Here is a 23869-nt window from a genome sequence, read left to right on the forward strand (position 1 = left end):
AACTGATGTCCATTAGATCCAATATTATACCTTACTGTATGAAACAGAAATATCACAAAACCTTTTTTTCATGAAGATTTATGACATTTTACCAAAAACTCATTTCTCTCACAACATAAGCCTTATGTTGTGTTTGTTTTTGTTTGATGCTTCAGTTAAAAACTGTGAAGTATAAAAAACATTTATTCAATTGCAGATCTTAAGTGAGATGAGCCCCAGCTGCAGTGAATATGGTTCACACACTGAGCAGCAAGGGGCAATGAAAAAATCAGACATTTCAGACAGATGAAAGGCTTTCAAATCTAATTTTATTCCTCTAAAATGTGTTGTCCAGTGGTCAGTATAAACTTCTACAAAGCATTAAAAACAAACATTTCACACTTACTGTTTTGTCTAACTGTATCCAGTAACTTGTATGTCATATTTTACACCTCAGCATAACAAAATGCACAAATTTTGGAGCCATATCATTATGAAAACAAGTGTGAAACTATTCTTTACAAATAGTAAAAAAAAAAAAAAGAAAACCCTCCAATAATTCCATAGCTGAAAACATTTCTTTGTTTCTTACTTCCAAGGTACATTTAAACCCTCACATTTTAATAGAAATGAAAACACACTGCTACTCCTCTCCCCATCAGTGTCTTGAGTTTTATCACAAGATCACAGATCAAACTTCCCGAGCCATTCTCAAATAATATCTACAGGTAGGATTTCAGACTTTGTTTAATCATTCAGATGTCTCAGTTTTATTACGTTTGATAATCTCCATTAATAGGAGATTGGCAAAGATATAACTGAGAACACACTGAATATTCTGGACAACATATACATTATCCTCCGTCCACAGCTATTCTCATTCCTTGAACCCTTTTATAAAGGCTGATGCCTCTCAGTCCATCAACTTCCCATTATATCCCTTAAGATTGAATCAACAAAAAAAGATACACATCCTTCATCTGTGTTATTTGTTTAATAAAATGTAAGAATTTACATATATCCGCAACGTTCACACTTAGACTAAGGAAACTGTGGTGTGCTGAAATGGCAAATGGAAGCGATATCCAGTGCCAAGTTTACATTCAGTGACAGCAGAGGCACTTGTGACCTGTGCTAAAAAAGATAGCATTTCTCTCTGGTTATAGTGAGCAGAGGCATTTGGCACAACCTCAATAACACTTTGCAGGTGCAAACTGCAACTTCCCTTATAGATCCATACTTGATCTGAGGTGATGGAAAAAAATTTGCTTTTTTCACCTGGTCACGCATAATTTAAACACTTCTATGAGATGACAAGGTCACTATGGGTGCTTCTTGTTAATACTACAGACAGCACGTGACAGCATTTGTTAATTTTTTAAAGGTATAAACCTTTATCCACTCTCTCTGGTTAACATCAAACAGCATACATCTTCAGATTTCATCCTGTGATCAGAACTGCAGCAGTTCACTTTTCTGATATTTCAAGTTTCAAAGTATAATTCAGTAGAGGCGATCGAGGTGATCTCCAGAAGCCTTACACAAACCTCCCCCAGGACAGGCATGTTGTAGATTATGCAGTACATGGTAATGTACACTGTAATTATTGTCACTCACTTAAATGTGTTAGCAGCAAAGTAAATGTGATAAGCGGTTATAATATTTACCATGATTTGAGTTCTAACAAACTGAAAGAATTTGTCTGATTTCAGCATTTTAAGTTTGTTATTCATTACCTTATCGCCTAATGTTCACTGTAAAATGACAGGTTTAATTTACATGTTTAGCAGCTTATTCTTATTGTATGTGAACTTCCCATTAGAATTTAAAGATTATATCATCAAAATACTTGTATTGTTCAACCAACTACCTAACACCGAAAGATATTCCCTTTAATATTAATGTAACAGGCAAGCAGAAAATAATTATAGTTGAGAAACTGTAACTGCTGGCATATTTTTTGTCATCACAGTTATTATTGATTAATTACATGTCCATAATCAACTAATCGTGGTAGTTTATTGCTGTTCAGATTGCTCCTGGCCTCCAGACACGGGGTTGAACTCCTCCTTTGGTGGCAACAAAACGTGGTTTGGGTGCCTGAACTGGGCTGGGCTTGAGTGGGGGCAAAGAAGCAAGTATGCTGAGCTCAGGGGCACTTTGGAACTGCTTGGCTGTCTGGAGCCCAGTGGTGTATGATACTGGAACATAAGGTGTGGGGACTGCAGGGGGCATAGGGTTTGGAATAGCGGGGGCAGATAATTTTGGGAGGGTGGGCAGTCCCACTAAGTGGGATGGTGGTGAGGCTGGGTTGTGAACACCGAATGGTGCTGGAGTTAGGGTGAAAGCAGCAGGAGGTGGGGAGGTCATGCCAGAATGAGTCAAACGCTCCCCAAGGGTAGTGGCTGAGCGAGGTGCAATGACTTTGGGTGCCAGAGAGGGAGCTGACATGGGTGTGGGTGTGGAAAATCGCTTGATTTCATAGACGCGGGCTGTCTTGACAGGTATCTGCCGAGGTGAGGTTAATGAGCTGCCTACCATTGTTGTTGTGTAATTACCATGCTGGGCCTGGTAAGAAGGCATGGCTGATAGATTAGTGGTACTGCCTCCATAGTTGAACATGGCTGAGTTGAGCTGATAGGGCTGCCTTCTCATGAAATCCAGAGCTTTGATGCCCTCTCTTTGGGATCCTCCTCTGCCCTTGCTGTCTGGCTTGTTTATATCCCTCTGAGGCCCCATGGGTATAGTGGGGGCCAAGAGTGGGTTGTACCCAATAGGTGGAGGGGCACGGACATTTGGGGAGTATTTCCACTGAGAGGGAAGTGAAGTGGTGAGTGAGGGGTCATGGGGTTGTACTTCATTATGAAAAGACACTTCCTGCTGGTAAGGGGTCTCAGGTGGGGTGTCCACAACATACATTCCCATGCGGTTCTGTCTTCGGGCAAACAGTTGGGCTCCCTTTCCTCCAGCCTGAAGAATCTGTGGGGCCTCATGGATGACCCGAGGTTTGGGTGCAACTGGAGGAGGAACTCTTCCTGCATCACCACTTCTCTCTTCCTCTGCACCATCATAGACAACTTCAGCAGATGGTTGGGTACTCTTGTATCTGGTGGACCTGTCATCTAGGTTCTGCACCATTGACAACAGCTCAGGATTGGGGGAGTTCTTTTTCACATCTGGTATATTGAACATAGGTTTGGGTTTTCCACTACGCCGTCGAGCCTCAAGTAAGATTCCTGTGCGACTTGTTGCTTCAGGAACAGGGGTTGGAGCTACAGCTTCAGGCTGGGATACCACTGATACTTGAGCTACAGGTGGCGTGGAAAACTGTGGTGGTGGTGGTTGATAAACTGGTACTTGAAATGAAGGCACTGAGGCAACTGGGTCAGCTGAGCCTGAAATTTGGGACATAGGGAAAGACACTGCAACCACTGGTGCTTGTGGGGCTGTTGGTACTGAATGCATTGACATTGGGGTCACAGTTGTTACTGGAGCCTGATGTACACCAGTTATTGCTGGTGATGACTGCAATGTCTCCACAGAGGTAGAAACGACAGGAGGGTGAACAGTTACAGGAGCCTCTTGTGTTAGAGCCAGGGGAACTTGAGGGGTGGAGTATTGTGGAGAAAATATTGGTGGGGGACCAGGGGATAGCTGTGGAGTTACTGGTGTAGCATTAATTGTAAATTCTGAGGAAGTAGAGAATGGTGATGGTACAACAGCTGCCGAAGCAGGACGCTGGCTCCTCTTTGTGACAGCTGGTCTGAAAGTTACAGGGGCAGTCGCAGCTCGAATGCTGATGAAGCCAGGGGTGAAAGGACGGGCCGTTCTGTTCAGAACATTGCTTGAAGATAGTTCTGGTATTGGTGTTTCAGCTGGTGGTGCAGGTGTGTCCAGAACAGTCACTGAGGCAGTGACTGGTTTGTATGTCGTATGTGGCGGTGACATTACTATGCTAACTGCGCTAACTGCAGAGTATGGGAGGTCTCCAGTAGGCGTACCTTTGGCTGCATCAGTGACTGCAGCTGGAGCCTGAGATAGCATTGACTGTGTGGATATAGAGCCAGGTTGTGGTATCTGCTGAGGTTGGATGTTTGGTTGCACTTGTGCTTGTACTTCTTGATGCAATGGATACATTTGAGGATGCTCCTGGGCTTGAGATTGTGGAGGAGCCAGAGGTTGTGCAAATTCTACCCTCTTGGCATGCTCAGCTGCCCTTTTTCTCTGCTGCTCAAACAACTGGGCACCCTTTCCTGCAGTGTCACTCAAACCTGGACTGGGAGCATCCTCTGCTCCATCCCCACGACCTTCCATGCCTGCTGTTGCCCTCTTCTCAAGCTTATCCAGGTAGTCACCATCCCAAGTTGGGTCTGGAACTGCTGAGAAGCCATCCTCATCAAACTCAGATTCACTGCCAGGAAATACTCCATCCTCCTCTTGTGAGTCTTGACACATGTCCTCATCAACACTGCCAAAGCTGGTGAGGGTATACTTCTTTGAACGCTGTCTTCTCTTCTTGAACATCAGCACCCCCTTGGAGTGAGGGTTGGGAGCATCTGTCAGTAGAGATGCAATTGTTCGACACTTGCTTTTGGCTTCCTTTACTTGCTTATCTTGCAGTGTGTCCCCTCGGTTCAGCTCTACAGGATATGAAAGTCATAGCTATTAGGAATTGTGCAGTATTGTCAAATAATTACAGTTGAAAATTTACAATAATGTAACCTTTAGACCAATAACTGACTCTGACATATGTGTGTAAACCTGTCCTGACCGCCATGCCTTCAGCAGGCATCCATTTCATAAGTTGTCACAGGAGCACTTCCGGGAAAAATTCCAGGCAAGTTTTGAGCTTCTCACATTAGCTGGGGTGAAGGATAAATTTGCACATTATTAGGCTTCTGCACTCTGATGTCTGCCTAATATGAAAATACTTGCAAGCTGTTGGAAAGTTGCAGGATGTAGGTTACAGCAAGGAGAACTTCAAAGGGCTGCCACTACATATCCTTAACTTGTTATGTTATTAAACAGATTATCACATGCAGCCTTATTCTGTTTCACACTACCATGTGAAGGCAGTTCTTGCTTTGTCTCAGACATCACATTGTTCAATCCTGTACTCTGTGATGGCAAAGGAGATTTACAAGTGTAAATTCATTTAGGTTCTTGAAACAGCCTGATGACTTCTGAGAGCTAAGCTCTGTCCTTTACAACGGACTATTGTGGATGATTGACAGGACGTCAGCTTGTACGAAAGAATGCTTGGTCAGTGTCAGTGTTCTTTCGTGGTGTTGCATCGCTGTTTTGCTGCATCACTGGGTTGTGTCAGTTTGTACCAATTCTTCAAAGTTTGTGAAAACATGAAAACAATTTTTGCTTGAGACATACAAATGCTGCAGGACATCAGCCTTCTGTTGTTATAGTTTTGTGTTACATTTTAGGCACACAAATAACGTTTCACTGCACTTCAAAGTGACTATTTCATATTTCCTTTTACATATGTTACTGAGTATCTTATCTAGCTTAATTGAGGCACATCTTACTGTGCTGGTGCTTTTTCCCAAAATGTAAAAACATATATGTTATTATTATGGGAACTAACCTATGTCATAATAAATGTTGGAATACAAATTATTCGTGTGAGGGAGAAGAGGAGAGAAAATTTGGGGTCCCTGCTTTGTTACTTGACACCTGAAAGCAGCTGCAAATGCTTTTCACAGATTGATAGCTGTGGGTTTTTACACACTTAACTTGAAGTAAATATAGTACCATACTGGCCATGCTTTCTTTAACATACTTAAGTTATACTCACTCATTCATATTGAGCTACGTTCTTTAGCTAAGATATTTAGTTACGGAGCTCAGATTACGACAAGGACAAGGACACCGTGGTGGTCTTAGTTGAGGTTTTAAGATTTAGACAGAACTTAAAAACATCACTCCTGTTTTTACTACAACATAAAAATGACCATTAGTTTACTTTTGAATACATACTTGGGTTTTATTGTTATGTATAAGATGTAGTCAATGTCAAGCTCTGGAGACGTTGGAATAATACTGAACATTTTTCAACTAGTTAGGCTTCCACATTGACAAGTAAGAGGACCTTTATCACTAGTTATCACATAGTGATAAATGAGCTGATCTTCAATTACGTATTTCTGTGCTGCAAAGCAGGTGGCACAAAGACATAAGGCATATAAAAAACTGAATTACATAATGAAATAAGAGGGTTTTTTAGGCAAAGAATAGTATAAAATGAGCACCACTGAGAAAACTATTGAAATATGCAACATCTCTAATTCATCTGAGACGTAAAACATGATGATTTAATGTGTTTACTCTGGAATCAACAAATGTCCTGCATAAGGAATGTGTGCAGGTCTCACATGAAATAAAATCCCTACTGGTGGTCAGTACTTACTGGCTTGCTTGGCCTTTTCCATGTAGGTTGTTGTGAGCTCCTCATCAATGGGTTTATTCACAGGACCAACCATAGGCACAAGCTGGCTGCGGGAGCCCAGCATCAGAGCCTCCTTTGCTCTTTCAGGGGATACCAGTGGAACATTGGCTGGCTCCAGAAAGCCACTATCCTCCTCTTGCCCTCCATCCCGTGGCCCCTGGTCATCTGCTGAGGAGATGATGGAGGAAGTCTCTGTGGATGTCTGGGAGGTCCATATTCCTGGCCCAGGAGGTTGGTAAATCACCTCTTTTCTTGCCACTCCCGGTAGGCCTCCTCTTCCATCCCCATTTCCCCCATGTCCATCCAACAAACGTGGGAAAACCTGTGCATCTGGAGCGCTGTCATAGCCACTCATCTCCGATGTCTCCCCGCCCTCAGGAGATGTTCGTCCTGTTGGTTTTCCAGGGTTGGAGTTGCTCGGGCTCCGGCGTTTCTGACGTCGCTGCCTCTCATAACCTGCCACATCTGCATCGCTGTCAGTCTCCCCATAGTAAGCTTCACTCCCAGGTGGGGACGTCAAACCACTGGTTTGGGAGGAGCGGCTACGGTGGACTTCACGAACAGGTGCATGGTGAGGGTTGGATGGTGACATGGCTCTGAGAGCAGCCCGATACTCTTTGTCAATACGGGGTGATGGAGCTCGAGTGACGAGCACTACAGACTGGAAAGCAGCAGGTGCTCTGTAAACAATAAGAGTTGTGATGGGTGTATGGGTTTATTATAAGATTCTAATTTCCTAAATCTTGATCTGTCCTCAGCACAATCAGCTGAAATATATTAATGGTGAAGCATTATTTCTAATTTGTTTGGTGCAAATGATACATATCACCTCTGTGAGTTTTGAATGGTACATTTTTTTATTCATTATGGTGGGATGATGACGCTTTATGTTTCCTAACAATGTAAATGTTCAGTTCTTCTTACCTTTTGACCCGGATGTTTAATACCCCAGGGGAGCTATCGATGAGGTTCATGGCCTGGGCATGGGAAAGCGATCTGCATGGCTGTTCGTTGATAGACACCAGCTCATCAGCCTCTTGCAGCCCAGCCCTGCATGCTTTACTGCGTTTCCGCACCTGCAAAAAGGAAAGAAAGTTACAATAAGCAAATATACATTCTGGAATTCTTTGGGGACTAGTCTAAAACAATATACAAGTCTTTTAAGAGACATTCGGGTATTTTATGTCTCAAGTTAAGTTTGTAGACCTTTGGGGTATGCCCAAGTCTAGAATGGCACATGTATATTTCTCAATGTTTGTAGTATTTTCATATCACTGTACTCAGCCATGCATGCCTCGCCATGTCTATTATATTATTACAGGATTTATCATATCCACTATAATGTGAGGCAAAATCTCGAGTCTGCAGCTTTAGTTGGTTTGATTGGTTGGTTGGCTTTGAAGTTCAGGATAATTATTTTTCTCTTTCTTTTACTGCAAAGAAATAATTTTCTTTGGGAACTGTATGTTCATTCCTGAAATTGCGGGGATAGAAAATAAAATCCTGACAGTGCTATGTTGCTGTCTTGTCTTTGGTTTGTGATAGTGACTGACAGAGAGCTGATTTTGTCCTGACAGTTCGTTCTTGCTGTGGACACATGCCACATATTACAGCTCAAGTGGGGCACTCATGCACACTTAAAGAGGAAAATGCCATCCAGCAGCCATCTTCATTTGGTGCTTTGCTATTTGTGCCCGAGATGGCATTTTGCCCACCCCAAATCGCCTCAAACCTGTGCAAGCCATGGCAACATCTTGCTTTGTAAATTGAAGGCAGATCATTTTCAAAGACAAGATTGCAGTGTTGATTATCCTGCATGTATTAATTGAATATCGAATACAAGAATTTAGAGTTAAAACCATGTTGCTGTGAATGCCCTAATTAGTTTTCTTTCCAGCTATTCTGGTTTGCCTGTAATGAAATCCCATGTCCCCATTTAGCTAAGCCTTTCAAAGTGGCCTGGGCCTGTTCGTGGCACAGGATGTCAAGTTATTCGTTCAGTCAGTCACCTTGCGGTTGCAAATCATAACAGTTATAATGCCCTTACATGCTTGCTCACATACACCACATGGACTGATACAGAAATACACACAGAGTCATATAAATAAACATACAAACACGCACATGCAGGTTCACAGACACTAACTGAACCCTGACACCGGCTCTTTCAGAGAAGCTCCACGCCGCTCCACCTGTTAGGAACGATATCATACTGGACCTGACAAGATAACGCCTTCCTGCTCTCAAGGGTGAAGTAGCAGGCAGTGTTGGACGGTCAGACAGAAACAGCTGTCCACCACCGTAAAGGTGACCTGCTACTAACGTGTGTTGAATAAGTCAGCACTGTTGGATCATCGTTGACAAAAGCAAAATCATTTAGATTCTTAATATTGTTTAAAAAGGAGGTTTATATTGCAGACAGAGGACGCTGTATGATTTTGTCATAAAGAGTAATTACAAGTAAAATTGTACATGCTGAAATCCTTCACTGAGCAGTATGTTGTTAGCACGACAGCTCATGTGGGATCCTAACAGGAGCAAGAGAAAGTGTAAAAGAGTTTTAAAGATCAGGATTTCCTTTTTGTGTGAAACCACAACAACTAACTCTGCTTTTTTTCCTAAGAAGCAAGATATGGATTGCTGAATGTTCAAAATGTGTGTATGAAACTAATTTTCAGGTTCTGAGCTGAAACAAACACCGTGGCTAACCCAGAGATGTACTTCCCAACTATAAATAACCACCTGGAGAAGCTTCTGCTCAGTCAACATTTATCAAATGTGTTTTTTGAATTTGTGCGCAAAATGTGAGTGTGCACTAATATATGCTAAAAAAAATTATATTTAGGGGGGGAATTATGATGATAATAATAATAATAATAATAATAATAATAATAATAATAATAGAAAACAATTTTTTGAAGTAACATATTCTGCATAAAATATATTTAACTTGGATTTCATAAACAACAAAAAGTATGAAGTCAGAAAATTTAACTATGATGTTACCTTCCCTGGTATCTTTTTTTAGTGTTCTCTATGAGAGGGTTGAAATTTTTTCTGTTTACAAGCTTTGTTAACCCATCATATACACTGCTTTTCAAATCATGTCAAATACTGAGTAGTAAAATGAAGATCAAGACTGAAATTTAAACTGCTTCAGTTGTGCCATGTGAACCAAATTCTTTTCCATGAAGAATTTGCTCTTGAATAGGAAACTGAGCTGAGCAGCTCCATATGGGAATCCGTTGAGTTTGTGACTGCTGATTTTGTGTGGATGAAGTAAAGAAGCCATACGTTTCACACAATGACGACAGACTAACAAAGGACAGATTAATGTACACACTTCTCTGGCACTGTGTGTACATTTAGTTCCTCAAAAAAACATGTAAAACCACTTTCAGGGTGACCTACAAATCAAGAAACAATTAAGACAAGTTCAGAATACTTGAATGAGTCAACATTACTCTAGTTTCGCTACAACTCAAATTTATGCTGCTTAATATGAGAAGAGGCACCTTTTGGGAGATATCCAACAGGGTTGCCTTACATTTCTAGCTATCTGTGCTTGAGGTTTAAAGCTGACCTTATCAATCATCAGTACAGCTCTGCATGAAAACCCTTCTCAAACAAGATTATGACTCATGTTCAGGCCCTGAACCAACCGGCACAGCAGCCAATATTCCATTTCAGTTTTGTTCACAGCTCTTTAAATCTCGATCTAATATAGCTCAGCTAATGTTTCACATTTTGTTTAGTCAGAAACACAGTTTTCAACTTACCGCTGTTGCTCCAGAAAGCTAGGAAAAGCTGACTTTCAAACAACTTGCTGAGTGACCACTCACCTTCGCCACCTGTAGTGGTTTCTGATGCTCCACGCCTCCCTGGAGACGAAACCCCCATGGCGCTCCGCCGGACAATGTAATGACCACTTCCTCTGCAACCATTGTTCTGTGTCTTTTTTTAAGTTTTTCCTCTTTTTCTTGGTTACTTTCCGTTATTCTTTGGTTTTTGTATATCGTTTGAGGGTCCCCCCTCAGTGCATTGGCTCCATATTTAGCAGTCAGGGCCCCTTAACAGAGCTCTGACTTGCTCTTTGCCTGCCACACTGTCCGGGTGCTGACTTCCCTCTGAGCTCCAAGGCCAATACTCACACCTGTACACGCACATGCACACACACGCCCACACAAACCCAGAGTGGGACAGCCATCATAGCCACTGGGGGTGGCTGGGGAGGGTGGTGGTCTGTGTCTGCTTACACAGAGGAATGTCAGCCCCAAATGAGCAAGGGGAAGGTCCAGCTCAACACTTGTCCTGTCACTCAGACCTGTGCCACTGGGTTGTTGATAGCCCCTCCAAAAATAGGATACCACCACCTTTGCCGCTCTGCCTGCTCCTCTGCAGACCACGGCAAAGTTAACATTCAGAACATCCTAAAGGCTGCGTTTCATATCTGACTCTGAGGTCTTTAACCTTCAATCACAGCTTGACTCTCAAATCTCACATCTGAGACTTGCTGTGATAGGGCACTCTAATCCTAATCACTTTAAAAAGTCTTTGAATTACACTAAGGGCTGTTGATAGACATCCGTAATGTAGACATCGATGGTTGCTGGTTAGATTTTAGCTGGACAGGCTGATCCTGGCATCTCATCTGGATTTGAAAACATGCTTGATTGTCATCGCAGAGCCTTTGGGTTAAGTCTTGTTAAATCTTTACAAAGTTGCCCTAGCCTTTAAGGCAGCATTTAAGTATGTCTAAAGTTTTGAACCAGAATTTCAAAATATTGGCTGAATGGCAAATACCTAAACACAATGTGGACCCGAGACTGCCTGCCAAAAACCAGAAAATTGTGCCAAACAACAAGGACTAAAATAGACACACACACTAAAAATAGCTTTCTTTGTTGGTGGATATGGATTCCACAACTGGATCCCCCTTTCTCACACCCAGCTAAAATCTTGGATTTGTTGACATCGGTGGAATCCGAACAAAGACATTTTGCATGCAAAGACATGCGGCTCTGTGACGTTAGATGTAAGCACAGTACAGTAAGCACTGCCAGCATGGTAGCATGCTCTCAGAGACGATATGCTGATGTGATGCTGATGCTGAGGTGCAGTGTTCACTATATTAGTTGAACACTCTTTAATAGGTCCATGCCCATTTACAAAAGAAAGAAAAAGGCATTGATAAGTTACAGAGTGTGAAAAACATTGGACTTTGCCACTGTCTTCACGTCCATCTGTTCCCTTCTGATCTACTTTACTGTAAATAAAGCACAGAAAAATAGTGAAAAATTTCTGTCAATGTAAATTTGCTTGAAGAAAGTTGCATGTTCCTTTGAGGACTTTACTGGCCTTTAAAACCTTTAAAACTTATTAAGGCTACACTGCTACTATCAATGCTGCTCCCTTTGGCAGCCTTGCTCTGCAGCTGTCTCAGGACCTCAGGATAGTAACCGAGATCAGTTCTGGGTCAGACACTTAGAGAAAATGCCACCCTCTCTCCCTGGAGACGGGCTGATAACTGACAGAATACCAATAATTTCAGCAAGTTTTCTGCCATACAGACAGACAGAATCAGAAACAAAAGATCCTGTTTTTCAATAGTGTTCTTAGACAGGGGCAGTGGGGTATTAGACAGATGTCTGAGCAAACACCGAGTTCTGGAGTTATTAGTTGTGCCAGTCACTCCCCCTAGTGGTTAAAAGTTGCCTGGCTGTTGGCCTCCAACCATCTTTACCTCTCTCTTCACTTCTCATTCATTTAATATTTAAGGCGTAGTTTCAGTTTGTTGTTTTGTTGAAACTCAATTAACATTGGCTCACTTTGTGTTATGTTTCATGATTCATTAGCCCAGTCTACAGGTGAACTTTTATCAGCCCTTTACATAGCATAATTGTCTGAAATATTTTACCTGCAACTGTATTTTATGTGTCCCTTACTTTATATTATATTGGGTTGAACACAGTGTTGCAGAGATAAAGTTTTTCAAGAAAAGAATGAAAGTTCAAAATCTGTATGCAACAGCATGTCTGCAGCGTTCTACCTTCGCCTCTAGTTCTAGATTTATGTTTTCTATTGTGTATTGGGAGCAGAAATGGATTCAAGTGGAGTGTTAGAAGGCAGCAAAGACATGAGAATTGTTGCTTTAGCTCAGGAAATGGAGGAAGCAGAGTGTTTTTTTTCCCTCTGTGGACAAGGGAGAACCGTTAATCGAGGAGACAGCTTTGTCCCTCTCATGTTCCCCCTGTTAATTAGTTTGTGTGTGCATATCTCTCATTACAAGGTTTCCGCTTTCATGGTTCACGGGGTGCCTTATTTTTTCTTCTTTTTCAGCTTTTTTTATTGTAAAGTGTTAGATGTTTTCTCCATTCTCTTGCGCTCATATTTCTATTTAATGATTTCTCTGTTGGCACATTTCCCTTTCTGAAAAGACTCTCACAGACAGATTTTCTCAGTTGAATATGGCTCAGACTTGTTGCCCTTTAATTGTGGCGTCTGTGCCAGTATGGCAGATACTACCAGCCTTGGCTTCCAACTTTTATGAGGTAAAAATGAAACTGCTACACTAGTAAACATGATGTAAACTGAGCGTTTAGTAATAGCAACGTGACAAGTGAACAGTATGTGTATTTGATGAAAACAGTAATGTATTTGAGACAAGTCTCTTAATTACAGAAGGATTTATTCAGACTCTGCAAAAAGAAGCGGCTGTGGTGTATAAAATTCTATTCACCATGTTTATATTGCACAATTTCACAACAGAAGTCATTTTAAGGCAATTTCACGAGAAACACAAAAAGAACAAACTCAAAACAAATTAAATTAATTTAAAAAAAATTACACCCCTGTCACCAAACCAGGATGTACTTTATATCAACTGGAGTTCAGAACTCTTTCCAGTGACGTTAACAAGTTCCCTTCAGCGCTGTCTGAATACAATGTAGTCCAAATCAACCAATTCAGTCGAAAAGTGATTACATTTGTTAATAATATACAAATCTAAAACATCTCAAAACTTCTGGGGACGTTCCAAAAATTGTTAGACCCCATTTAAAAAGATAATAATGATTAAAAAAAAAGTTTAGGGGGTCTGAAAAGTGGCTAAATCTGGTAATAAAACTGCCATGATGGCAGCTCTGGCAAAGTTTGTCTCCTCTTTTAACATGACATCAGTTATAAATTTGTTTTCACTGCATGGGAAAAATGGATGTGTGGTGTGAGAATGTGTGAGTTTAACACTTGAGAGCCCTGGATACTCGTTTGCCAAACTAACCAAATAGACATACCTCATGCAAATATGTCACATGATGAAGTAGATAAGTAACAGAAGAAAAGCAACGTGGCGTTTCAAACACTTCAGAAGCAGTATTTTCTGAGGTAGAAAATAATTTGAATTCCATTTTAAGGGGAACTTTGGGTTTTGTAGTCCTTTCAAATCTGTAAAGAAACTACACACTGAGGAAAATTATAACCTCAAAAAAGCAAAATATGTCTTCTTTAAGCTCTTCATGCAGTATCACACCCATTGCTCACGTCTACATTTGCAGTTCAAATAAGTTTGCCGCAAGCTGATTGCAAGTGCTTCCCTCAGTTGTGGCTGTTCCTTATGCTGTCACACCGTCACCATACAGCGTTTTAGTTTAATGTACAAGATGTGTTATCACTGCTTTAACTGGAACCGCTTGAATTTTCCTTCACGCTGACTGACTCTTTCGCTCTGTGCCTCCAGCTGTCTACCCCTCACATGCTGAACTCCTGACCCCAGTTTGTGACAGACCAATCTGCATCTCTCCTTGGATCCCCACTGTCTTGTGTCATCTGCCGCATGACGCGGTGTTGTGCCAGGTGGCCCCTCATGACCTCCCTGTGCTGTCACCAGTAAGTCGGGCACACACACATGCACACACACAAACACACACACATGCACACGCCTCTAAATTCACACATAACAATGATCCAGACCATCTGTTTAAAAAATATGTTATACAACAGCTCATTCTAACCAAGCTCTGACTGGTTGGTCATTTTCACTGGTTGCTCTGGTGGTCATAACATGATCCTCTGCCACTTTGCGCTGCACTTGTCTGGAAGAGCGGATTTCATGTGAAATCTAACCAGCGCATATACAAGCCTTAATACCAGTATTTATTCATTAATGTTTTTGTGGCTGTTAAGGGTACAGCTCAGCCTTTGTTTTATTGGATCAGTTGTTTTATTTTGGGCAACCTGTTTCCTGCTTTACTGGAACTACACATTGAGTTGTTGTGGGTAGCTACAATGCTTTAATATTCGCAACCATGGTTAAATGAAAGTTAAACCAAGCTGACAGTCTGCTGCCTCCATAGCTCTTTGATGCTGTGAACTAAAGGTTAATGTCTGTGTGTGTCATGTAACATTTTCATTGTAGCAATTGCAACATTATTTAGCACGTTTGTAAGGTGTTGTGAGTATTGTTATGTGCACAAATTTAAGTGGCATCCGTCCAATAATTATAAAAATATCTATCTAAAAGCCATAAAATAATTTTGTCGGTGGGAAATGAGGTAAAGTGTCACTGAAGTCAAGAGGATTCATCCTCTCTCTGCATGATTTTTTCAGTGCAAAATATGCAGAAGCCCCAGCTCTGTGGGATACTGACAGTATCTTCTTCATATAACTATACACCTTTAAATAAACATTTAACTGGGATGATTTTTACATCGATTTTCTGCTTCATGTGGTTTGATTTTTGCATGCATTACTCCATTGGTCCTCATGGTGGCACTATCTACTGGCTGTATCACCACACACATAAACACACTCAAACTTCTGTAAAACATTTCATTTTTGATGAGTCAAAGCCAGCATGCACTCCTAAGAGTATATGTCCTGCAAGATGAAACAGCCGGGCAAGGAAGGTACTGTAAGATTAAGGAGGAGGGTGTGGAGAAAAAGTCCTCTTTATGGTGGTCTCCTGCCCACTCAACCCTTGTCTTGTCAATCCATCACAGAGTGAGGGCAGGAGAATGAGGAGTGGATAGAGTTTCTGACAGCTGGAAGATGATCCTTGAGTATTTCAGGAGCAGGAAAGCCAGGGTCTCTGTCAGTGTCACCTTCATAACTTTGGACCACATAGTCTAAAACTACATTGAGTTTTTGTAGTGTATAGTTAAATTTTGGTAATTTGTAAAGTCAAAGTAAATATATAAAAATCAACATACTGTATATTGATGATTATGAGGCTTTATGATGACTTTGAATGAATATCTGTTTCTTCCCCCTTTTTTCAAATTTTGAACAGAAAATTATTGTTATTTCACATGGATTGCTAATAAATTTGAACCAGACATCCATGCAACCTAACGTAACCACAGATATGTTGCCCAAGAGACAGTTCACTACTAACTTTCTAGCTCCCTTGATTTCCTCCTTTGTCGTTACCTTGTTAAAATTTTAACTGAGCTTTTTGATTTATGACCAACACATTTGCAATGAGTTCTCTCTGGGTACTCCGGCTTCCTCCAACCGTCCGAAATCATGCATGTCAGGTTAATTGATGACTCTAAATTGACCCTAGGAGTGAGTGTGCGCATGCATGATTGTTTTTCTCGTTTGTCTTTGTCTCGTATGTCCCTGTGATGGACTGACAGTCTGTGCAGGGTGTACCCGCCTCTCGCCCAATGGCTGCTGGAATAGGCTCTGGCCCCACCGCAACCTTCAATTGGATTAAACTGGTATAGAAAATAGATGGATGGACATTTGCAATGAGCTACAATGCAAGGTGCTGGCATGACTTTTGACTTCAATATCTTGCTTAAAAACATTTGACGTGCCAATGTCAGATATTTTCAAACATTAGCTAAAACATACCTTGAATAGCAGATATTTGTGTAATTGTTTTTATTATTTTGACTGCTGTGAAATAGCAGGGTCAGTGAGTAAATATTGATTTTATGCTATCTGGGCTGGCCAGATTCCTACGATAAGTTCATAAAGATGCCTTGTTGAACCTTGTTGCTGTATAGCTAAATTAATTTTCTTCTTTCGTATCTAAATATTCATGTAATTAGTTGTATTTTCAGAGTATTTTTCATAGTTTACCACAGTCTAAAATAATTCATCATGGTAACTTTCATCTCTGTCATGTTACACTGCACCGGTGCTGATCAACTGATTGTTGAATCTACATTTTTCTTGAAAAAATGTGTGGCTTTGAGTGCATCATTTTGTTCAAGAAAGCCTGTCCTGCATTTAGTGTTAGGCAATCTCTAAGTGTTATTGAGATCACATTTCTTTTCCTAGTACTGACACCCACCTCCTGTACTGTACTATAAATCAGTGCATGGAATTAATTTTCTATTTATGAAGCCAAAAAAAATGGCCTCATAAAATAAGAAAAAGGCTCTTACTGTTTGATGATGATGGTTTACAAAGTATTTTCAGGGCAGCCACAAAGGCACATAGACACATCTTAGCTCTTGCCCAGCAGAGCGTCTTCAGACCGAGTAAGTCACTTATTCGTCATCATGAATAAATCACACTCACTGCTACTCCCATCTACTCTGCAGCACTTTCTTTTCCAAAACACACAAACAAGCACACATGCAAACACACATGATGGTTGCTCCTTTTACACAGACATCAAATTCCCCTCTGTGGTCAAGCAGAAAGTATATTTTTCAAGGTTTGGCATTATTGTAGAAAACAGAGTGCAGTGCATTGCCTCAAAAGTTGCAAAAAAATGGTCCTTTTAAAAATGGAACTCTCTTAAGATTACTTTTTAATGTTTTTCTCTACTTTTGGTATCAAGCTTTCATCATTCTGGGCCTATAAAATGCAGGTCTACAGACATGTTACACACGAAAGGATCTAGGCTATAGCAGTTGTGACTTTTTCTCGGTGCCTTTGTGTCCTCTCAGACTGTTCAAGAAAGAGCATAATCCCTTGCTCCCTGTACTCTTCAAGAAGTCATTTGTCACTTTCAATTTTTTACTGTCCCTCCTCCCTGTCCTCCCTCTTAGCGGTAAAACGGAGTTCATGTCGCCTTTCATTTCCCTGAGGCACACTGACGGCTATACCCAGAGACCCTGATGCCCACACACAGCAAGACAAAGTGACTGCTCCTTTTATGCCACTTTGTTTATGTTGTACTTCCCATCCTAGAAAGTGAATCTCCCTTAAATATTTTTCCATTTTTTTCTCTTTCTACCACCCCGAGTTTGTTTTTCAAGCTGTGTGTATGCCTCTTTAATATGTAGACATTTCCCACCAATTCTCAGTTCTCATTCTCATATTATATCAGCTTTCTCATTTTCACCTTGGGGGAAAAAGCCTGTGAAACTTCCCACAGGTCAAGTCAACGAGAGTTTGCTTCTTCAATGAAGGAAATAGACTTGTAGCTGAGGCATTGATTTCCTCGCAGCATTATGGGAGGGAGATGGCAGTGAGGTGAAGCCTAAGAGCCGTGCGGTCGATACACATTCTCATCACAAAGCCGGATGCTTCCCTGAGAGGTTTCAGTGCCCCGGCAATTGTCATTGGTTGACTATTAACTGAATAGTATGAAGCAACATAAGAACAATGACAGGAACTATTTGATTTTCATTTGGTATTTACTGAATAATTTGAAGTATGCAGTACGGCAAATGGCAGTGGAAATGTTTGATGTGGCACTATAGTTGGAGTGGCAGCCTGTAAGGATAACAGTAATGACATAATCATTGATAGTAAATGTGGTAACAGTGTTAGTAATGATAATACAGATAGCCTTATTTTGGATCAGCTATCATGTTCCTCCAACTAACAAGAATAACAAAAAAAGAGACATTTTTCTCTCTGGCATAGTGGCTTCTAGTTATTTTACATTTCTGTTAAAGTATAGTTAAAGATGACACACTTTCATCGCATTTTAAGAAAGGTTGTTTTTTACTTCCAAATTTAACAGTTCAACATTAACAAAAAAGGAAAATGGCCTCAAGTCAGTGTTTTGGCTCCCTGCATGATTAGAATTTAGTAGGTGACAAGTATCACATCTTGTGAACACTTTTTGTAGCAGCTAGGAGTCTTTAAAGTTATTTTCCTCGTTCCTCCTGCAAACATCCAAAATACTGAGTTGTATCCACACATTTTTTATGATGTGTAGGTGTGGAGAAGCTGTGGCAAAACTTCCAGCTTGCACTTCATAAGTCCCCTTTTAATTTTGAGGTGTGTTTATGAGCATGAGCGTTTTTGAGAAGCTTTTTCAGCTTCAGCCTCTTCACCTCTACCTGTTTTTAAACCCATATTACAGTTTATATTATTTTTGGAGATGGTTTTTTCCTAAGTAACCTGCAAGTGGTTGTAGAAATGTTGTATTTTTATATTAGGCTATCATCTTTTATTGATTTTAATATGTTCTTAAGTTGTTTTTGTCTTACTCAGGTAGCCTTAATGTGATTTGCAGAACAGTTATTCATGTTTTAGCCAAGATCATAATATCTGTTCTGTCTGCTGAGCATATGGTACAGTATACGGCTATAGCAAATATTTTAGTTTCCCAGGTCTTCTCAGCCATCTTATGAGGCGCCTGAAAGTATACAGGAATGTAGCAAGATACTGCAAAAATCCTGTCTCTGTCAAACACTCCTCTTTGCCAACATTTTGTCCATCTTAGGGAGCAGTTTTTCTCCACCCACCATAGTAACTGGCCCCATCTCACAACGCAAAGAATAAGACCCAGAAAAGAGCTCCAACTCCTCCTGAATGGACAGATAATACCACTGGCCGGGCTCCATGGATCCACAGATATGAACATTTTCCTGCAAAGGTGATCCGGACTGACGTTTACTGAATGAACAGCAAAATCTGACTTCAGTAGAAGTAAATTACGGAGCATTGCCGAACATGAGGGGAGAAATCTGCACTGTGATTTTCCTGGTGATTGGCGTGATCTTGCTCTGTAGTCTTGGCTGCTTGTGTGAGCACAAATCAATGGGTGCCAGCATGAACACAGACAAGAAAGGAAGGCCCAGGTCGCCTCACCTCATCTTTGTCATGGTGGATGACCAGGGTTACGGAGACATAGGCTACCATGGCTCAGACATCCACACGCCTATGTTGGACCAGCTAGCCGAAGAAGGGGTCAAACTTGAGAATTATTACGTCCAACCCATCTGCTCACCCTCTCGCAGTCAGCTCATGACAGGGCGGTAAGTTTATATTTGTTCTCATCTGATTTAATTAAGTATTCAATGAGCTTCTTGTGTGGTGGTTTATTTATAGGACAAGTTACAATACACCGAATGTCAGAAAAATAATAGATGATATGTCAAGTATATGGAATAAAATTCTATATTGAACAAAGCATAAACTGAGTACTCATGGCATCAGCCACAACTTTGTTTTTCTTGTGTATACTTCTATATCACACGTCTTTAAAAATCACAGCAACACTGAAAACAAAATCATGAGTATTGGCAGATCACTTGGCATTTCTTTTCTTCTATTTAATGTTTATTCTTTGATGTTACGAACACAATGACCCAACGCTGACGTATGGCTTGGCTTGAATTGGACTGTATCTTTAAATTAAATTAAATAAATTTGTTGGGATTTGGTGCTTAATAAATAAATATAAACAAAATAAATCAAATAAACATATTTTGCTGCATATTTGGCAAGTTGACACAAACTGGGTACAGCAAACAACAACATGACAGTAAAATCACTGAATGTCTTGACTAACTAAAGGAGAACATCCAGTGCTGCCAATCATCATTCATCTTTAATCCTTTGTGAGTTTTTATTATTACACTTGTGTGATATAATAGCCTATTTCCCTATGGTGCCAGCTACCAAATTCACACTGGACTCCAGCATTCAATCATCAGACCACGTCAACCTCTCTGCCTGCCCCCAGACATTCCCACCCTACCTGAACGTCTGGCTGAAGCTGGATACGCCACACACATGGTGGGTAAGTGGCACCTGGGATTCTGCAGGCCAAACTGCCTGCCCACAGGACGGGGCTTTCATAGTTTCCTGGGAACTCTTACTGGCAGTGGAGACCACTTCTCCTATCAGAGCTGTGATGGGGCTGAAGCTTGTGGATTTGACTTGCATGATGGGAACAGACCAGCCTGGGAAATGAGCGGGAACTACTCCACTCTGCTCTACATAGAGAGGTGAGAATAAACTAATTCACTCATACAGAGAAAAAAATGTAAATTGCCTTTAAATTTTACAACCTTCCCTTTATCGAACCAGAGTGAAGCAGATCCTGAGGAACCATGACCCCCATACACCACTCTTCCTCTATCTGTCCCTTCAGGCTGCACATACACCCCTGCAGGTACCCGACCAATTTCTGCAACACTATGATTCGCAGAGCAATCGTCAAAGGCGCCACTATGCAGCAATGCTGAGCTGCCTGGATGCTGGGGTTGGACAAGTTGTCAAGGAACTGAAGACCAGTGGGCTCTATCAAAACTCAGTGCTGATCTATTCATCTGATAATGGTGGGCAGCCACTTTCAGGGGGGAGCAACTGGCCTTTGAGAGGAGGCAAAGGAACCTACTGGGAAGGGGGCATCCGGGCTATTGGCTTTGTCCATAGTCCCCTCTTGAAGAGGAAGGGAGCTATTAGCAGAGCACTTGTCCATGTCTCTGATTGGTATCCCACATTGCTAAGGCTCGCTGGGGCCCCACAGAACCATCACGGCCTTGATGGTCATAATGTTTGGGGTAGCATCAGCGAGGGTCTACCCTGTCCTCGCACTGAAATCCTTTTCAACATCGACCCAGTGTCCAGGAAACCCGAGGAGCCATATGACAAGGCGTTGATGCTCAATGGCTTTGGTATCTGGGACACAGCCATAAGGGCCGCATTAAGGGTTGGTGACTTGAAGCTGTTGACAGGAAATGTGGGTGATGGGGACTGGATACCACCACAGGCTCTTCCTGATGGTCCAGAAAGATGGCAGAAACTTGAGAAGCGGCGCAGTGAGCTGGGAAAGTCAGTGTGGCTATTTAATGTCAGCGCCGACCCGTATGAAAGGTCAGACCTCGCAGAGGCTCGGCCAGAGGTGGTGAAACATCTGTTGACTAGGCTGGCGGAGTACAACCAGACAGCTGTGATGCCCAGGAACCCACCAGATGATCCAATGGCTGACCCAGAGCTCCATGGTGGGGTATGGAGCCCATGGCTGGGCCTCGAGGGGCAGGAGGGAAATAATGAAGAGAATGATGGTAGGAAAGAAAGGATTTCAAAGATTAAGCACTGCAAATTATGCAAATTGAAAGCCCTCTTCAAGAAGGTTGGCTCACAGCTGCAGAGGAACACACTGTTCTAAATTTTTCCCTTTATCAACATTAGTTGGACTAAAGGATGATATTACTTCATATAAGCAAGGTGTTAGCTGTATTTATATGTCTATTTCAAATGACTACACTTAAAGATTGGTTATTCTGCTTCATCTGAGAGACACTTGCAGTTAATCCAGGAGACAGTGAATAAAGAGGAGTGAAAAGCAAAAATACGGACCAGCAGAAAATCACACAAATCAAATTGACAGGATAAATTCTGAAGGTCGGCAGCTGAACGGCAGCCTGATGGACAAAGCAGAAAGGGCTGCGTGGCTGGCTGAGCAAACTCACTCGCTCTCTGTCCTGCAGCCAAACTGCAGCAGAGAGACGGTTGACTGTCACTGGACTGCACAGAGAGCAGTGTGTGTCACAGTGTATTTATGCCAGTGTTCAGGAATAGTTTGATAAATACAGATAGAGATAGAGTCCATACTTGTGGAGGCAAGGCTTGAAGTGACCTCTCAGCGTCTCATTTACTAATCATCTTAGAGGATGCTATAAGAATGACACAAAGACACCCACTGGGGGAGCGCTCATCATATGCCACCTCGTTCTTTTGTTTTTAGGGCTATACAAATTCACATCTGCCTCTAGTACTCTGTTTTGGCCCAGAAGACCTCTGACCATCACACAATGTCCAGTCTCTGCAGCAGTAGTAACCAGTAAAAGCCAAGTAGTTGATACCCTTAGCTTCTTCTGGGCCTTCATGTGCTTCTAAACTAATCCACTGTGTAATTACATGTACAGAAAGTGATTAAATTAATCTTAATAAAATTAATTAATTAATTAAAATAGTCGATGTTGGTGTATCATTATCTTTATAGAAATATCTTTTCATTTTTTTAAGTATACATGACTGATGAAAGTACTTTATTATGACAGTTAAATTAAATTTGTTGAAACAAACTATTGTGAATCGTTTACTAACTTAATTTTTGTTAAGCAGCTCACTGTAATGTGCAAAAGTATTTGTCCAGGGAAGCATACAAATCAGAATGATTACCCATTTATTTAAGTCTAAATAGATATTTATCTTTTGTGAAAAACTCTTATCTACCCTGTTGTTGTTACCCAAGAAATTGCAGATAAAAATAATGTATCAAAGTATTTGTTATGACAAATAAGATTAAGGAATGCTTAATCTCTAAAGGATCAGACACTTTTTACTGAAAAAATAAAATCTATGAAGCATTTTGTTTGTTGTATTCTTACAGTGAAAGTACTGTGCAGCAGATAGTGATTCCATATGAGGTAAGTCTAGAAATATTGTTGGTGAGGTGTTGGTATCTTTAAAATGCTTTGTACTGTTTCAGTTGTGTGTTTGTACTGTCCAAGCACGTTCAGTCGAGGTTGATGACGTTCAAAAAGCAGACATAGGATTTCTTTTTGGTCTGTATCCAGAGTTGCCACCAATTTTTTGCCTCAAAGTATCTTCACAGGTTTGGAAGTATTGCTGCACTGCATTATGTGTCTCTAGAAGAAGATGCGTGACATCAGGTTGAAAATAACTCAAGGTACATTGTGTAAGCATTTGAAAGCGACTTTTGTCTTAGTCGCCATTTACTCTGCAGCTTGCTGTTGGTCAAGTTACATTGTGGGTAATATATGTAATAAGAGTTCGAAGTTCCCAGTTTAGGTACATTGCTAAAGAGAACAGCAGTTGATAAATGAGTATTAACTGAAGGATTGTGACAGGGCACAAACTCCTGCCTTCCTACTCTAAGTCTACTCTGCCATAGACCCATTCATCAGCTCCATCTCATTACATAAAAGGCAAATGGAAGAGGTGACTTGTGTGGAGCAGAATGATCCAGCCGACTACTGATCTGGGGAAGTCATATTTTGGATTTATGTGTGTCTGCCGCTGTGATGTAACGTGATAGGAGCAGATCAGATGTGGTGCTGTTGATCTCAAGCAGAATGTTACACAGTAAACAGCTCCAACGTCGTTAATGTGCGGCAGCTCACTCCTTGACCCCAGCCCTTAGGTGTGTGTCATAAACAGAGTGTGTGTGAGGATTTGGTGTTTCTGGGTGTGAATATTAGCGATAATCCCACACACAGCAGCAACAGGGCTGCAGATTTTTCCCCAGTGGCCTGATAA

The 23869-nt window shown here is 41.3% G+C and overlaps 2 protein-coding genes across 2 annotated transcripts; one reads left to right on the forward strand and one right to left on the reverse strand.

Annotated features, from left to right (window-relative positions):
- Positions 1-954: 954 nt before the first annotated feature.
- Positions 955-10647, reverse strand: synpo2la (synaptopodin 2-like a). The gene is made up of 4 exons (XM_072390661.1): positions 10282-10647; positions 7364-7515; positions 6401-7119; positions 955-4619 (listed from the first exon to the last, which is right to left on the reverse strand). The coding sequence occupies exons 1-4, from the start codon at positions 10381-10383 to the stop codon at positions 2008-2010; spliced, it is 3585 nt and encodes a 1194-aa protein (XP_072246762.1). The 5' UTR covers positions 10384-10647; the 3' UTR covers positions 955-2007.
- Positions 10648-14270: 3623 nt separating this feature from the next.
- LOC140312555 (arylsulfatase I) lies at positions 14271-21884 on the forward strand. The gene is made up of 4 exons (XM_072390338.1): positions 14271-14323; positions 19366-19611; positions 20254-20586; positions 20669-21884. Exons 1-4 carry the CDS (start codon positions 14271-14273, stop codon positions 21750-21752), a joined length of 1716 nt encoding a protein of 571 aa, XP_072246439.1. The 3' UTR covers positions 21753-21884.
- Positions 21885-23869: the final 1985 nt, after the last annotated feature.

This window comes from Leuresthes tenuis, unplaced genomic scaffold, assembly GCF_036924035.1.
Source record: "Leuresthes tenuis unplaced genomic scaffold, fLeuTen1.0.hap1 SCAF_8, whole genome shotgun sequence".
Taxonomy (NCBI): domain Eukaryota; kingdom Metazoa; phylum Chordata; class Actinopteri; order Atheriniformes; family Atherinopsidae; genus Leuresthes; species Leuresthes tenuis.